The sequence below is a fragment of the Xyrauchen texanus genome, chromosome 37 (assembly GCF_025860055.1).
Source record: "Xyrauchen texanus isolate HMW12.3.18 chromosome 37, RBS_HiC_50CHRs, whole genome shotgun sequence".
Classification (NCBI taxonomy): Eukaryota; Metazoa; Chordata; class Actinopteri; order Cypriniformes; family Catostomidae; genus Xyrauchen; species Xyrauchen texanus.
The window spans coordinates 3066355-3085497 of NC_068312.1; the positions used below are offsets into that span (position 1 = coordinate 3066355).

Sequence of the window (19143 nt, forward strand, 5' to 3'; positions counted from 1 at the left end):
CAGATAATGGTGTAGGTTTTTTCTCTTCATAAAAGTGTTGTGCGCCATGAACCAAACAACAAGCTCAAGGGTAAACCACAATATTATAAACTTTGATTTGAAGCAAAAAAGTATATGATAATCAGACAAAAAGACAAGGACTGCGTACTCCTTCAATGAGGGCATGAACTACAATACAATGAAGTATGATGTCACTTAATAAATAAATATAGAAAAATATAAAACTAAAGTTGTTGATTTTAAAGGAATAGTTCACCCAAAATTTTACATTTGCTGATAACCTACTCACCCACAAGCCATCCAAGATGTATCTCAGTTTCTTTCTTCATCAAAACAGAATTTAAGATTTTTAGGATTTCATTTCAGGCCTCCGCCTTCAAACAATGTAAGTGAATGTACTACATTTTTTGACGGTCCAAAATGCATATTTAGGATGCATCAAAATAATCCACACGACTCCAGTTGACAAATAAAGTTCTTCTGAACCCTAACGATTGATTATTTTTAATAATCAATCCTGCCTCCTCCTCCACGTGATGCGTGACATGACCAACGAGCTTATGTCATCCCTGTCATGAGCGCTTGTCACAGAGATGTACTGTAGATAAAAACGATATAAGTATTGTTTTGCTTCTAAAAAATAATCAATCGTTTGTGTTCAGAAGAATTTTATTTGTCAACTGGAGTCGTGTGGATTATTTTGGAGTACATTCACTTACATTGTTTGAAGTAGGAGGCCTGATACATCTTGGATGGCCTGAGGGTGAGTAAATTAACAGCAATTTAAAATTTTTTGGTGAACTAAAGTATAGAAACAACACATTTTAAGTTTATTGCAAAATATTCAGATATGCGCAAATATATAAGTAGCTTGAGCTTCAAAAAAGACAAAAAACACAATGTCCTTACAACTCGAGCACTATATTCAGAGTCTTTAAAAATTAAATAAATTCACCAAAAATGTAAATCATTATCTACAAAAATCTTATACTACATACATACTACAGGGTTATTTTATAATTAATAATAATTTTTGTTCACTTGACATTAATAAAACCTAAGGACAGAGTCTGTGAAAAATGTATTTTTTAAGGGGACATGAAATTCTATTTCCTCTTAGGTCCACTGATAATGATATAATAGTGAAAAACTAAATCATAATTTAGTAATATATGATTTTCCACCCTGATTTTGGCCTTCTGACTGATATTTTGGCCTCTGCTTTTCGCAGTGTTAACACCAACTGTTATGATTGGCTAGCATCTTTGTAGTGCAAATAAGCATCTTTTCTCCTACCACTGAGCACAATAGTCTGGTTCCGGAAGAAAAAAAAAAAAAGTTTTTTAATGATAACTTATAAACCTTTAAAGAAAGACCGTGAGCTCTGAGGTTTTATAATCCATTTTTCTATTGAGGCCATCAATCCGTGTTACTTCAACTTCATTTCTTAAAAATCATGTTTAATAATGAAATTCCTGGTGAAGATCTACACCCATAATGGCACTGAGAATGATCCACCAATAAGAAAATCCTGGCAAACAAAGCACGCCAAAAGAGCTCTGCAGTGACCGCCCACTCCCATAACACTCTGTGAATGAAGCAATCAGGTCTGTCACTCTACACTTTCAAACTCCTTTGTATATACCTTAACATTTTGCAATAAAATAAAATAATTGTTTCCATTCTTTAAATCAACAACTTTAAAATTAATAGTATTACATTTTTTCATTATTTTTAATTCGATTGTGTCATTCACAATGTTTTATGGAGTTGAAGTTAATTCCCTAAGATGTTAAGTACACAGTCTTGTACTTCTGTCTTTTTGTCTAATTTGTACATTGGCCGTGAAGTGCAAAACAAACCAACAAATCTAAAAACAAAACGACAAATCCCCCCCCCAAAAAAAAAATTCAGGACCACATCAACAAATCAGAAAACACAACAAGAATTCAGTCAAAACGGAAAGGGATGGTGCCATAGCTTCTCACCTGATGGGCTGCGTGTAGAATATCTAGTCCTTTCAAAATATTGGCCAATTGCACAGTTATTTCAAAATTAATTCCAAATGCTCAATTACTGAAAATATTGAGTGGTTTGTCAGTCAGGAAAACAGTAATGGGACACTTTATAACACAGAGAGCAAGAACAGCAAGCAGGAATACTTTTAGGTATGATGTTTGTCTGCGGTGTGTAAGGGACCGACTAGAAATTCCACAAACTGCATTAAAATGCCGCTGTCCAAGCGTTCATTCAATTGACTTGCATATTCTAAGAAAAACACTGTTATTAAAAAAGCATTTTCTCATTCTAAACGTTGTTGTAGACTGCCGGCATTTGAAGCCAGCATGTCCAATTATGAAAAAAAAAAAAATTGCTGAAATTTTTCCAAGATTTATTAATATTGTAAATGTTGTAGATGGCTGCTATTAGATATGCTGATTTACTGTATGTGAGATTTTCCCATGATGCGGAATTATACATATACATTATTATTTAAAAAAAACAAAAAACTATGTAAGTTAGTCATTCACACCACTGGCAGCCTTCTACAACCTTTGTCATGTTACATCTTTATTCATTTTAGTGGTGTTTTACTTTTTTAGGGTCTAAAATAATTGAATACTGTATCCATATAATTAGGTATACTTGGAAAATCTATCCATTGGCAGCAACCAGAACCTTTATAATTGTAATTTTTAATTTTGATTTGTTTTAAAACAACAGTGTTTTTTTAAGGTACAACATACAAATTGACGCTTGGACACCACCAATGTTTAGTGCAGTTTGTGGACTTTAGACGGTCCCTTATGCACTAGATTAACCATGAGACCAAAGATGAACATCGTACCTAAAACTAACTTTTCCCACTCACTGTTTTTACTCTCTGTGTCATAAAGTTTTCTGTCACTGTTTTCCAGAGAGAGAAAACACTCCAAATGATTTTGTTTGTCAGTCAGTTTTGGCATGGAGTTTGTTATAATCAGTGAACCAATCCTGAAGAAAGAACCAGGTCTCATTCCCACAGCCAATCAGATGATAAGATATGAAGCTCCCCTTTCCATTTCGACTGAATTGATGTTGTGTTTTATGATTTGCTCTAGTGTTTCTGAATTGTTATTTTGTAATAATACTATTTTGCTTCAAATTAAAGTTTGTAATGTTGTGATTCACCTCAGAGCTGGTTGGTTTGGTTCATGGCTTACAACACTTTTATGAAGGTTTATGAAATCCCTATGGACGAAATGAATGGGAAATATACTTCTAGAACCAAGATGGCTGAAAAAGTGTACAGACACGGGCAACTAAAGATGAACTAAAGCAGAGGGAGTTATAAATCCCTTGAGCAGGATATTTAAAGTAAAACATTTTCATACAAGAAGTTTAAGCCATTTATTCTAAACAAACTTTACAAGACGTTTTTTGTAATGATTTATGAATGATCAGTATTTACAATGCTGCTACACAGGTCAATACATTTATGAAAGCATTATAAAATAAAGTTCAGACTTTCATACGGTACAGCACATTTATACTGTTATGTTCTGTATTGGACTGTGTTATAGGCCTCAGGTACTCAAACAAATCTGCCACATTCAATAGCTGCTTCAGCCATTCTGCACCTCTGCTTCATTCATCAATTATGACTTTAGTCATGAATTACATTATTGGCATGTTCCTCTAGTAGAAGCAAGACCATTGAACATATCAGAGCAATATGAACACTTGGGAGTGGTAAAGTGTGTACTGTTGTGTTGCTCATTCATATCTCGGCCTCATCTGTGTCAAAGCCAACAACCCGTTTGTCACCAGTGTAAGTTGTGTTTGGGATCCTGGTGTCCCAGCGAGGCTTCATAAAGGTGCACTCAGAAATTATACTCCAATACACTTTTGTCAAATTCTGCAAATATCTTTCTCACAGTCGGCTAGCTGTCCATTCTGTGGGTGGGCTGAATAAAAAAACAAGCTTTTGTACACAGCCCTGGCTCTATAAATGGGACAAAAACAAAGTGGATCAGACCAATCCACACAACAGTACTCCAGCCAATCAGCAACAGGAGGTGGTTCTTGCACGTGCACAGGCTGGGGCGTGGGGGCAGAGTGAGAGGAGAACAGGGACGGCAAATCTGGCTGATGTGAACTTTCTATACTTCAAGGAGGACAGACCAAGAGAAGAAGGTCACATTAATATATATATATATATAAAAGGAGGATTACGATAAGTTGAGGGCTAGGAGCTGCGTCAACATCGGCGAGGCTTTTCAGCGGTGGAGAGACCTCCAATGAATTTACGTGCATGAATTTGGGGGTGGAGCTTCCAAAGGAGCACCAAAGGGGTGTGTTTGTTTTGCGTTGCGTTGCGTTCAAATGTAAACAGTGTTTCTCAGGAATCGCTGAGTGCACCTTTATCTGCTTCACACTTTAACTGCAACATTAGCTTGGTCATCCAGCTTTTCTAGAAATCCCAAGCTGGACTGCAACGTTTTGCTTCTACTGGTCCAACCGCTAGACCAGCACTGTTTTTTTATTTCATTTCATTTATTCAGTATTGTTCTATATGCAGTGGTGGAGCCAGGAGTTTTTCACAGGGGTCACCAGGCAGGGTCCAGCGGTCAGTCTGTGGTGGCACATTGCGTGTATCCTCTCTATGTACCTCGTGTCATGGTTACAAGTAACTCGACAACAAAGTTTTTTGTAGGCTCTCATTGTAATAAAGCAAACGCTTGTCAGAGGAAATGGTGGCAGTGCAACAGTTGCTAAGACAGGCCAGAAATCCTTTTAAGGTGGGGCTTAGTGAAAGGTCAAATGAGAAAACAGTCTGAGTCACACAGAGCTTGTTGTGATGATGTTTGAGCTTGAAACAAATAAAATGTATTTAATAATGGGTACTTTTGTAGCACATGCGGTTTCCTTTCTTGTCTCTGTGACATTTTCCACTCTGAATGATTTCAACCATAAATGTAACTTTTAGCACTCGTAGAATAACAACTTTCAACTGCCTTTACCATTTTCATGATTCTAGACAATAAAGAGGATATATTTTTTAACAAATGTCTGATTAAAAGGGTGTTTAAAGCCATAAATATATTATATGAATGGATAAATTATGAAAATGATGCAAAGTTCATTGGGGAAACATTTCTGTTTTAAAGGAATTTGATCATTATTTCAGTTTTACATCACTTTATGTCATAATTTGTGGACAGTTGTCGAGATATTTATTTTGAAAGTGTTTTCTTTTCGATGATGTTCTAATTTCCAAATATAATTAAATGCTGTTATAATGATCAGAATTTCAGTTGACTACAAGCCATTATTTCAATAAAAACAAAGCAGAAGTCATTGGAGTTGTGCAGGTTATTTCCAGCCGAGTGTTAACCATCATCTACCCGGACTGACGATTAACATGCTTATCTGAAAAGCAAATCCAAATACATTTTGCCAGAGACTTCATTGAATTATTATATGATGGCATCATGTGTACAGGTTCAATCATAAAAACGACTGATGAGACAGCTTGTTTCTGTCAAAGTGTTTTTATGTGCATTTTGTACATTACTCATTTTCTCATTATTACAATTCATTAAATCCAATTTAATAAAAGTAAATAAAAAAACCATTGTACCAGCATAAAAATCTTGAAATGTTAAAGAAAAAGCAAAAAATCTCTCTCTCACTGTAAACAATAAACAGTGATTTGCATAGATAGATACTTTGTCATAAATTGTCCTATTGTTAGTCAGCCAATGAAATGTTTCTTTCATAATTATCAATGATTATCATCCATAATTGCAAAGGTGTTCTTAATGGTAAAATATATGCAATAAATCTTAGCTGTCAATCAAGGCGTAGCCAGGAAATTTCTTTTAGGTGGGCCTCAATAAAAATGGATGGTCCAGAAATCAGAATTTATGCATTTTTACACAATTTTAAAAATATGTATTTGAAGTAAAAAAAAAACTAATATTCTGGGTGGGCCAGGGTCTAATTTGGGTGGGAGTATTGATCAATACTCAACCACTGTGTGATTGAGTAACTTTCATTTAAGAAATTAAATAAAAGTAAACTGCATTTATCATTACAAAGTATGTATGATGGTATGATAGGTTCCCTGATCACATGACTGTACATTCATCACTGTTACAACTCAAATCAAGGCACTTACAGATTACATCACATCACGTTGTGCTCCTGATAGTAATCGTTATCCTTTTTATAACTAAATGGATTATTGTAGTGCACATCAGAATTGAAGACACTCTGTACTGGCTGTTTACAGGACTCCAGCATTGTGTATGACACTTTAAAGTTGTGTAGATATTTGATTAATACAAGGCAAGAAAACTGGCTTTTTGACCATACACACACGTACCATTATACAAACTACTTAAACCCACTAATCCTATTTAGTGTCACAGGTGGTGAATGCGAAAGCTTTAACTTTCTTAATTTAAAGGTGAACTCAGTCACTTTTTTCTTGATTTAAAAGAAATGAATAGTAATATTGAAACATATGTATGAAATCATGACCCCTCATGTGAGATGAAGAGTTGAATCATATCAGTAACCTTATAAAAGCTCTTTTATTCTACATGTTAAAATCATATGAAAAGCTGAATACCATTGGCTTTATCTCAGTAACTGCCCTGTTATAGGACACTTTCATTCAATGATTATATGAATCCTGGTTTATTGGCACCTGTAACTGAAAACTATTGATTTTGAATGATGCAGCTTCCAGGCCACTAGGTGTCACTGTAAGACAATGAACTTGCATGCTCTGTGTCTGTTGCGAGAAGGTTTGTGTAATCTGAGACGGTATCTGTATCGCACTGTGGATTAATATAATATTAATAATTGATTCTTAAATAAATCTCATGTGTTTCGTAACTAGCATTTACTCGTAATTTAGAAATTAGATTTGAGAGCTTCAACAGAAGTGAATATCCACTTCAATTTGTGTCGAATGACTTCAGAAGACTTGGAATATATAGCGCACAAGTCATATGGACTACTTATATTATGCTTCTTATGTGTTTTTGTGCTTTACAGATGTGGTCGTGTTCGACAAAATTAAGAAAGTCATGTAGGTTTGAAACAACATGAGGGTGATTAAACATTTTTGGTTGAACAATCCCTTTAAATGTATGATCAAATCTGGTCCAGGCAAAATGTCATTGTTATCTCTGTGTGTGTAGACTGGCAGGCTGGTAAACAGGCACTTGCGTGTCGTGGAGTGAGGGAAGCCCTTTAATGGCATCTGCTGCTTTCTCCGCGATCATTATCGTGGGGGCGTTCAAGTTGCCACTCACAACGCTGGGCATGACAGACGCGTCCACCACCCTCAGCCCCTCCAAACCGTACACGCGCAGCTCGGAATCCACCACCGCCATGACGTCAGATGCTCTGCCCATCTTACATGTGCAGGAGGGGTGGTATGCGCTGTCCGCCTTTTGCCGAACAAATGCGTCAATCTCTGCATCTGATTGGACAGCAGGGCCGGGCAGCACCTCGGGGCCACGGAACGGGTCGAAGGCTTTTTGAGCGAAGATTTCTCGTGTGAGCTTCACACTTTCTCTGAACTCCAAAACGTCAGTGTCTGTGGGAAGGTGAGCAATGAAAACACAGATGAAATCGAGTTAAAGCAAGAACAGGAGTGCTGGAGCTCCATCCAAAGAATCAGAAGACAGCAGAAATATGGGTTTAGGATCTGTTCAAAAGATGTGAGCAACTGTAACTTTTATTGACAAGTTTAAGGGGACACAGTCATAAAGTTGATACTCAGGGCAAGGTTCCAGGGTTACCCTGCTAAGAAAAAAAAAACATATTAAACCAGCTTGAGGTGGTTTACTGGTCTACTGGCTGACTTTATAGGGGGTTGGACACTTTCAGCTGGTCAGGCTGTAAGACAATCTTAACCTGCTTAAACCATTGTAGGCTGATATACGATTAGATTTTTTCAGCATAGTATCCACATCGTTTTTCAATTTGCTTCACTTTCGGAATGTTTTTTTATTAGCATCTTTGAACTATTGGTAGCGCTAGAGAGTTTGAGCTAGACAAATCTGGCATGATAGTAATGTGCCAAATTTCATCATTTTTAATCAAACCTCTATGAGCAGCCATAGACTCCCAAGTCAGAACATAATGAAGAAATATATATATTGTCAGGGTTCAAGGCTTTTAAGAACTTTCAAAGTATGCAAAAAATGACTGTATTTGTATTTGTATATGTACTTTGTAAGTTGCTGAATTTGCAAACTGGTGACTGATGTCTTGTTATCAACAATCCTGAAACAGGATAATTGTTATGGTGGTCATTGTATTTTTACTTTTTAACTGCTATAAAGCCACAAAGCACACAACCTCCAAAAAGGTTTTAGAAATTAAAATATTTATTTTAGGAATTATAGGCTTTTGGTTACACTTGGTCAAACCCACATGATAAATGCAACACCTAAATAACAAAATAAATACTTAAATTAAACTTTTCTTTGATAATTATTGACCTAGGGAGTCCTAGATGTAGTTCACAATAACAGGTATCATTGGATAATATACAATAATTTACACACCATTTATATAGTCATTTTGCTGAAATATGATTGGCTGCTGGCGGCCATGTTTTTTTATTTGTCTGAGCCATATTGTAGAATATGTAAGCATTTGGCCCCTACAAGAAGCATACTTCATTGATAATACAGTTGCGGAGATATGATCATTTTTTAGTTGTAGCGACCCCCATATGCAAATTTTTCACGACTTTGATTGCGTCCTCAGAATGTCCTGTTGTCTATGTGTATCAAGTATCGTAACATTTGGCCTTTTTGTTTGGTAGATATTGGTCAATATGTACAAAATGGATAACGCCTGACCAATTCGTTGGCTTATATCTTCGTAACGCTTTGACAAATCAAAATTCTTTTGATACATTTTTGTCAGGAGGGACCATAGTAGACAAACACATTTTCATGCAAATTGGACATACAGCCTATGAGGATTTATTATGCAAATTAGCGCAAAAATGTTCATGACAGAAATGAAATTGGCCAAGGAATCCAGCGATGTAAGACATTTGAGTGTGCGACAAACGGTTTAGAAGTTATGGGCCAAAATGTAAAAATGATAACTATAGCGCCATCTTGAGGACGATTGAGCCCAAACTTTGATACACTGTAGAACTCTGGGGGACTACCTTCCCTCAAAGTTTCAGCTCTCTACGTCTTTTGTTTTGGTCTGCACAAGATAAAGTAAGAATAATAAAAATAATAATAAAAAAAAAAAATCCTTAAAAATACAAATAATAATAATGATACAAAACCATTAAGGGCCTTCAGTATACATTTGTACACCATGTACAAATGGTGTTTGGCCCCTAAACACATTGCTTAGATAATCAATAGAATGCATTAACAGAGAACAACATTTCATTTAATACTAATTTGCCTGAGGACTCAGCTGATATAAATATGTCAGAAACAGAGTAAACAGGGTAAACTAACCCGTGGAGAGGTAGTTGGGTTGGATGATGGGGTGGGCATGCGGTTCTTTACTCTTGAGTTTGATCCAACCGACACTCGTGCTCCTAATGGGTCCAACGTGCACCTATAACCATCACACACAATTCACAATGAACTGAACAAAAACTCACAATTATATGGTCAAATGAGAAATGTTTAATTTGCTACACAACCGTGTATATTTGAGGGCCAAATATAATTTTGTGAGAGCCAAATGTCTAGTGTCAGGAATGCAATATTACTCAATGATTGAATTCATTTAAAAGCATCTTTTAAAAGAATAACCACGTTTACATAGATACAATTTTCCATTTATGTCTATATTCTGGTTAGGCAAAGAACATGATAATTTCCTATATAAATGATAATCAATATTATGAAATGTTATTGGAGATTCATTCATACTTATTGATATCCTGGATGTAAGATTTATGATAATTTCTATTATTGTTTGTAAAAAAAAAATATTACTTTAGTTTGGGCATGCAGATATGAGAAATGAACTATATTTTGAATAAGGTGTTTTCATGACACAGAATTCAGATTAATGCAGGCATATGCCATTGCCAGCAATCTTATTCTGATTTCTAGAAACAATTGCACTTATGTGAACTTCTGCAGTTAATCCAGGATGGACTTCAAAGACATTGGTCATTAATCTTACATTTCAAACAAAATCAATGTTTAAACACTGACCCTTAACACTTACTTAGTTTAATAATTTTAAACCATGACTTTATACATAAGTAATATTTACATTATATTCATGATGTTAGCCAGAGGGGAACTTGCCTCCACAGTGAGTCTGGTTTCTCCCAAGTTGATTTTTCTCCGTTAATCAACATCTTATGGAGTTTTGTGTTCCTTGCCACAGTCGATTCATCAACATTATAGACATTACAGTTTTATCGTCTGTTAATGCCTGATCTGCTATAAAGCTGCTTTGAACTGATGTGTGTTGTGAAAGGCGCTATACAAATAAAATTGACTTGACTTGACTTATCTGAGTTACTGTCGACTTTGTCAGTTTGAATCAGTCTGGCCATTCTCTGTTGACTTCTCACATCAACAAGGTGTTTCTGTCCACAGAACTACCGTTCACTGGATGATTTTTGTTTGTTTTTGGCAACATTTGGAGTAGATTCTAGAGACTGTTGTGTGTGATAATTAGGGCTGCCCCCTAATAGTCGACCAAATGTTAGTCGATGAGAATATCCTCGCATACTCAACTACCTCGACGACTGGCTCATCCTGGCCCACTCCCGAGAGTTACTATGCGTCCACTGGGTGCTCAGGCACCTCAGCCACCTAGGGCTTCAGGTCAACTGGGAAAAGAGCAAGCTCGACTCAGTTCACAGCATCTCTTTTCTCTGCATGAGTTAGACTCAGTCTCAATGGCTCCAGACTCGAGTCCCGAGATGGGCATGGCGAAGCGGCACGCACAGTGTGCTCATCACCCCCGTCGCCAGACTTTCAAACCCTGGACAGACCTCTGTTATCTATGGACAGGAGTCCATTTACAGCAGGTGTCTCGATGCGTTCTGGTCACCACAGATGCCTCCAAACAGGGTTGGGGCACCGTGTGCAACGGGCATGCAGCCACTGGCCTCTGGAAAGGGTCCCCACTGCATTGGCACACCAACTGCCTAGAGTTGCTGGCTGTAATTCTTGCCCTTCGGAGATTCCTCCCGCTAGTTTGGGGCAAGCACATCTTGATCCGTTCAGACAGCACCACAATGGTAATGTACATAAATCGCCAAGGTGGCGTGCGCTCCCGTCATATGTCACAACTCGGCCGCCATCTCCTACTTTGGAGACAGCAGCGACTCAAGTCGGTCCAGCTGATTGGGTAACAGGTAGACCTGTTCGTCTCCCGAGAGACCTTTCATTGCCCGCTCTGGTACTCCCGAATGGAGGCTTCCCTCGGGACAGACGCACTGGCACACAGCTGGCCCAGGAGGCTGCACAAGTACGCATTTCCCCCAGTGAGCCTTATTGCACGGGTGCTGTGCAAGGTCAGGGAAGATGAGGAACAAGTCATTCTGGTGGCACCCTAGTGGCCCACTCGGTCTTGGTTCTCGGATCTCGTGCTCCTCGCGACAGCCCCTCCCTGGTGAATTCCCCTGAGGAAGGACCTTCTTTCTCAGGGACGTGGCACGCTCTGGCATCCACGCCCAGACCTCTGCAACCTTCCACATCTGGCCCCAGGATGAGATGCCGAAGATCTAAGTGGCCTACAACCTGCTGTCGTAGACACGATCAACAAAGCCAGAGCTCCTTCTACCAGGCAACTTTACGCCCTGAAGTGGCGCTTATTGGTGTTCTTCCCGGTCTGAAGACCCACAGAGGTGTGCAGTCGGGTCAGTGCTCTCATTCCTGCAGGAGAGGATGGAGGGGAGGCTGTCCCCCTCCACCTTGAAGGTGTATGTTGCCGCTATCGCGGCCCATCACGATGCAGTAGACGGCAAGTCTTTGGGTAAGCACGACTTGATTATCAGGTACCTTAAAGGCGCCCGGAGGTTGAACCCTCACCGGCCAAGCCTGTTCCCCTCCTGGGATCTCTCAGTGGTCCTCTTGGGCCTTCAGAGATCCAACTTCGAGCCGCTAGAATCAGTTGAGCTCAAGCCCTCTCCCTGAAGACGGCCCTCCTGATCGCGCTCGCTTCCATCAAGTGGGTTGGGGACCTGCAAGCGTTCTCTGTCAGCGATACTTGCCTGGAGTTCGGTCCGGCAGACACTCACGTCGTCCTAAGACCACGACTGGGCTACGTGCCCAAGGTTCCTACGACTCCCTTCAAGGACCAGGTAGTGAATCTGCAAGCGCTGCCCCAGGAGGAGGCAGACTCAGCCCCTTCTTGCTGTGTTCAGTGCACGCCCTGCGTACTTATGTGGACCGCATGCAGAGCTTTAGACGTTCTAAACAGCTCTTTGTCTGTTTTGGTGGACAGCGGAAAGGGAACTCTGTCTCCAAACAGAGGCTTTCCCACTGGGTAGTTGACGCCATTTCATTGGCCTATCACTCCCAGGCCGTATCCGCCTCCTTGCAGGTCCAAGCACACTCGACGAGCCGGTAGAACTCGGTAACGCGGTAACAACTGACCGGGTGCACCGCTTGCATCTAGTGCCTTTCCTCTCCACTGAGGCGATCTCGTGTGCTCTTAACCCAGGAGATCCCACTACCTCGGCTCCCTGGATGACTCCTCCCTAGCCCTCTGGTTCGTGAATTCAGCGGAGTTCCCGGACCAGACCCACTACGAGTACTCAAACTACTCTGTACTGGAATAGGTGCTCCACAAGACAGGCCCCCGTGTGGACTTATCCCCCTGTGTGTATATGTGGTATGGCCCCTTGCAAGCGGACCCACGTCTCCCTTGGGCGGTCCCCGCTGTCCCCAGTCGCTTTGTTTGTAGCAACTCCTCCCTCTCAATAGGTAGGATCTCCCACCGTGCCATTTTCCACATGCAACCTGGAAACCCATGTGATGTATTTCACCACTCTTTACCTCCCCCAGCCTGGGCAGGTGTGGTCTCCGCAGGGTCTTTTCCCCCTGAAAGAATAGGAATTGGAAAAGAACGCCTTCCCCAATGTGTGTGATAGTGTTAAGTTGGCCCCACCCGCTTTAAGCTCCATCCGAGAAACACAGAGAGAGAAAAAGCGCGGCTTGCGTGGCTTGCTCCCATGCTTGGCACGTTGCCTTGTTTCCCCCTTCGAGGTGTAGGGAACCAGAAGGTTATGACAATCTTATGGGGTGTTGGGGAAGGGTACGTGCAGTCTGGCGCGGCCTGTCGCCTTGGCATGCAACTGCACGCAACGTCTAAGTGAGCGACAGACGGGGAACGTCTAGGTTACTATTGTAACCTCTGTTCCCTGATGGAGGGAACGAGACGTTGTGTCCTCCCGGCCACGTCACTGAACCGAGCCACTGTTACGTCCGAACCTCATTCTCGGCTCCTCAGGGCAAAATCCTGAATGGACAGACGCATTTCCCTCCCTTTATACCCGTATGCCAGGGGGCGGGACATGCAAATTCTGTCTACCAATTTCTCATTGGCCTTTTCTCAAGTTCAGAGTTGCACGAGGCTCTCAAGAGAGACCCCTAGTGTCGCTTCTTCAACACAAGGTCTCGTTCCCTCATTCACTAACGATCAAAGTGAACAAAATAATAATATATATATTGTATGTAACCACCTTTCCATTTAACGTCAGGCAAGAATCTGTCTAAACATGCAGGTGGAAAATTATTAAAACAATTATAAATGTAAAAATAATAATTATAATTATGATAATAATCACTGAAATATAAATCATGGTTCGAGGTGTTTTTGTATTTTTTTTATATATTATGTATTATTTTACAGGCTGCAGAATTGTGTTCACAATTAACTACTCTGTGGATATAAAGTTAACTGAACTCAAAACACCACCTGAGCTGAGATGTCATAAAACGACAGAAGACAGAAACAAAGAGTGAGAACATTTTACATGCACGTGTTCCATGAGACTGCACACCACCGTACAAACATCCATGTGCATAGACGGCTTTTCTGTCATCTGTTCTTAATAATATAAGAAAGAGTGTTTCTTCAAACGCGCTTCTGTGTTCTGCAAGGCAAATTATTTGTAATATTAATTTGATAATAATAACAGCCTAATAATATTAATAATAATAATAATTTAATAAATGAATGGGAAAACAAGCCAAATATCGTCTTGTCATCGCCAAAAACATCAACCTATTGGTGATCACTCTGACCATCATTGATCCTGAGATCATCGTCTGTTTGCTCAACCCGAATGTGCATTTCTCTCTATAAATTAACACAATGTCCAGACAGCCTCTTGCTGGTTTTTCCAACACATTCAGGATCATTACCGTTTTCCCAGTGTTGTTGAGGCTCGCTTTGGGCGTGCGCTTGTAAAATGTATATTTTAAATGCTCATTATTACTGTTTAGTATTTCTCTGTAATGTAGAACAGTGTTAGCAATGTTACTTATAACATTCTTTCTCAGCCCTGGAACTCAAACCATTTTCTGATGCCCTCCAATATATAAGCAATTAAATTAATATCATAAACGTGCGACGACTAGTCAACTAATGGTTAAATTAACAACTACTAGTCGACTAGGAAAATGTTGATGTGAACATTAACTGAAGCTCCTGACCCATATCTGCATGATTTTATGCACTGCACTGCTGCCACATGATTAGCTGATTAGATAATCACATGGAAGTTTGTTGGTGTCAGACGGGCTGATTGGAGTATTTCTGTAACTGCTGACCTCCTGGGATTTTCACACACAACAGTCTAAAGTAGAATTTACTCCGAATTGTGCCAAAAACAAAAAACATCTAGTGAGTGTCAGTTCTGCGGACAGAAATGTCTTGTTGATGAGAGAGGTCAACAGAGAATGGTTTCATGGGAGAACTGGTTTATTATTTGATTTGGTTTGGTTTAATTGTTTGAGTTAAGAAAATGGTGAACACAGAGAACAAAAACAGTCTTGGATTAGTGACAGTCATACAAATACACGCATATAACATTAACATGAAGAACTATAGTCTTAAAACTTCACAGACCTGAAAAGCTTCGATCTTGGATTTAACACGTCCGTGATCGATGACCTGAGAGGGCAGGAAGTGGAACTGAATATCAGGATGAGAAACCCCAGGACAACTGCGAATGAAACCACCGCTCTCCAAATGAGCTGTAGCACCATAACCTACAGACAACACACGATTGATGAAGAAACTCTAAGAACAGAGAACATTCACATCTCTTTCATTATTTTCTGTACACTGAAGAGTAAATATTACATCTCTCTTTTTCTATTGAACAGACTGAAAACCTTTTATCAGTGCAACTGACCCTTCGCTAAGCTCCGCCCCCCTTGGTTACGGTCACTTGCTCTGACAAGCTCAGCAGAACTCCCCACTGGAATAAATAGGAGACTGCCATGAACGATGCAGTTTTTGGCCAAATATTCTCATACAAGGAACGGATTATATTTAATCTGGTATGAAGAGTGACATTGTAATGCATATTTATCTAAAGTTTTTTAAGTAGATTGTTAAATTACACAGCAATTTGATTAAAAACTGTGAATCAATATCAAGGCAAACGATTATTACAGTCACTTGAAAAGAGCAAAAGTTCATTTAATAGTGATTACACATCTAATAACATTAGCGTAAGTGAACAGAGCTGTTTATAACATCTCATAACACACTCATGTTGGTACTGTTGTAACACTCCCCTAAATAAATAAGGGGTATAACACAAAAAAAGGGAACGGTGCTGTTCTAAAATGATAGAGTTGAGGAAGAAACTACACAAACGCGGATATATGAACAATAAACCCAAGTGTATTTACATTAAAGGAAAAGTATACAAAACATATAATGGCATGACAATGACTGAGACAGATATATATATATATATATATATATATATATATATATATATGTGTGTGAATGTAAGAATGTCCGGTATGGAGGTAACTACAGTCTGAAAATCCAGCGTGTACAAACAAACAGTGTAAGATCGGTCTCACCGGAGATATGTTCAGTCCGTGAGCAAGATCAATGTGAAAAGGGTGACTGTTATAAGTCCCAACAGAATGAGATTCCTAGCGATCGCTATCCGTAATTCCTCCAAGGAACGGCATGTACATGCTCCAAAAAACAGCCCGCAAAAAAGATAATCCAATTGCTTGGTCGAAGGTTTGAGAGAAGGTTACAGCTCTCTCGAGTACCGGAATACCGCTTCCTTATATCCCCCACTCCTCGTATTTCCTGTTTACATGTCGCGTGGAAACGTGACGAGACGTCACGGGAAGTGATCGCGAGAACATGTAAACATCGGCGTCAATCTCACAACAGTAAGGGATACAGATTACCGGGCAAAGCAATTCATTAACTGACAACTAACAATTTAGTCAATTTCAATTATTATAAATAAGCTTCCCTTATGTGGCAACGTTACATAAATCCCCCCCCCCCCCAGCCTTCGGCATCGGAGGAGATTGTCCGTACCAACGTTTCAGGTTTACCACATTTATATTGTCTGTTTTATATGGGTCACCCCAACCAACTGTGTAATTTATTGGCCCCATTGTTTTTTTTATTTCAGCCGGTCCCTCCCACTTGGGCGCTAGCTTGGCAGAGTATTTATTGGAAGAAGATGAGAGAGGGTGAGTTTTTATCCAGACTAGATCTCCCGGCTGGAATTGCGCATCCTTCCGTCGAGCATTGTAGTATCTAGCTTGTCTGGCGTGTTGCACTCCTACTCGCAGCTTTACTTCCTCTGCCATGATTCTTTGTCTTTCAATCAGACTATACGATGTTTGGTCCGGCGTGGGGTTTTTGAGGATTAACCTCTCTAGTGGACCATGTAGCTGTCTGCCCATCATTAATTCAGCAGGAGCTCTACCTGTAGTTTCTTGATGTGCTGTGTTGATAGCAAATCTTAATTCAGGCAACCACTGGTCCCATCTCTCATGATGTTGTCCCACATATGACGCAATCATCATTTTTAACGTCCTGTTAATTCTTTCCGTTTGTTTGAGGGTGATAGCTGGTAGTGAGTTTTTGAATACTTCCCCAGGATTTGCAGAGCTCTGCGAGCACATTGGAGGTGAATTGGGCTCCCCGGTCAGATATGATGTACTTTGGCACCCCCATCGGGTAAAGATCTCCTCCCTGAGAATTTTGACGATCTTAGGAGTCTTACTGTCTCGAAGGGGGAACAACTCTACCCATTTGGTGTAATAATCAACTAACACCAGTAGGTAAGCGTTTTGTTTCTTACTGGTCGGGAAAGGTCCCATGAAATCCATCCCCCAAGCGTGACCTGGTTCCGTAACTTGCGTATGCTGTAAGAATCCGCTTGGTTTTGTATTGTCATGTTTGTATCTCTGACAGGTAGAGCATCCTTTAACGTATTGCCAGACGTCTTTACGTACAGTGGGCCGTGGAAACGTGACGAGACGTCACGGGAAGTGATCGCGAGAACATGTAAACATCGGCGTCAATCTCACAACAATAAGGGCAATACAGATTACCGGGCAAAGCAATTAATTAATTGACAACCAACAATTTAGTCAATTTCAATTATTATAAATAAGCTTCACTTATGTGGCAACGTTACACTGTGAACTGTTTATTTACTATGAATTGAATCAATAAATAAATAAATAAATGTTAAGTTATTTGCATTAATTTACCTGGAGCAAATGTAGTCATTGCAGATGACAAAAAAAAAAGAAAAAAAATGTATCCTGTCTGGGTAAATAGTGTCACTATTACAAATGACCTGGCAACAACTTGTTTTAAATTTTTGGGATTATTTTGATAAAATCCCCCTTAAAAATACTCAAACACACATTACTTCCATAGGCTGTCATTGGAAAATAGCAAACACATGTCAGAGTAATGGTGGCAGGGTAACAGTTGCTAAGACAGGATTGGTCAGCAGCACTTTTAAGGCGGGCCTTAGCGAAGGGTCAAATGATCAAATAAACGAGTCTCACAAAAACATTTCCAGGTCATATTTCATCTAAAAATACATATAAAAATGATATGTTAAAGAAAGTCCATAAACGTTTGCATTATGATATTCATTTTTATCGTTATCTTAATTAAGCACAATTTCATTACATAACTTTTGGATGTTTTAATTTGTATTATTATTTGTATTTTTTTTTGTAATTCCCATGATTCTTAAACCTTAAAAAACTTAAAATAAAAAAGATTTTTGAGATACAATTATTATATATATATATATATGTTAGAATAAAATAAAAGGCAGAATAACACATTCTATGATGCATAAATACAATAAAATATAAATTATTTTGTGGAAATGTGTTTATCATTCCAAAAAATCTGCATTTTCTTTATGCAAAAGAATTAGATTTTGGGGGGAAATATGAGTCAGATATGTTCTTGACAGGTTTCATGAGATTCACTCACAGTGTTCAGTTGTAGTGTCCCATGAATGTGATTTCACCTGTGTATTTCAGGAGCCACTCCAGACCGATCTTTAGCATGAGAAAAGGCTTCTGTGCTTTATACAGTGTGATGGGTTGAGTGCACTGATGCTGAACATACAACTCCAAATGATCCTGAAGATTTCTGCCCACACCTGCGCACACACACACACACACACACACACACACACACACACACACACACGTTGGTTCATCATTATGAGTGTTATGGGTGCAGACGAGGGCAGACAAGGAGTGGGATCTAAATGCGGGTTTATTGAACAAAGGTGAAAATAAACAGACAGGAACAAAGGAAACTGCCACGATGGGTAAACAGAAACTAAAACACGGGCACATGAACTAGGAAAACATAACAGGATGAACACGGCTGAGACAGGAGACAGAGTAGACATCGGTACATGGGCAAAACATCAAAACAGTCAGAACAACGAACGACAAGGGAATGGAGGAACAGCGGGGTTTAAATGCACAGAGACATGATGATAACAAACGACAAACAGGTGCGAACAATGACACAATGTTGAGGACCAGGAAACATGGTGACGGTGACGCGGAAAACACAGGGCAGACAACCAGGGATCGTAACATAACCCCCCCTCAAAGGATCGGATTCCAG

At 39.5% G+C, this 19143-nt stretch overlaps 1 protein-coding gene across 1 annotated transcript in view; it reads right to left on the minus strand.

Moving 5' to 3' along the window:
* Window positions 1-5524: 5524 nt before the first annotated feature.
* LOC127630673 (choline dehydrogenase, mitochondrial-like) overlaps window positions 5525-19143 on the minus strand; it is a 51134-nt gene continuing 37515 nt past the window's right edge. Inside the window, exons 4-7 of the mRNA XM_052108317.1 lie at window positions 18527-18661; window positions 15097-15239; window positions 9501-9603; window positions 5525-7597 (exon numbers count right to left, since the gene is read on the minus strand). Of these exons, the coding sequence (XP_051964277.1) occupies window positions 7179-7597; window positions 9501-9603; window positions 15097-15239; window positions 18527-18661 (800 nt within the window). The 3' untranslated portion in view covers window positions 5525-7178. The remainder of the gene's footprint in view (window positions 7598-9500; window positions 9604-15096; window positions 15240-18526; window positions 18662-19143) is intronic.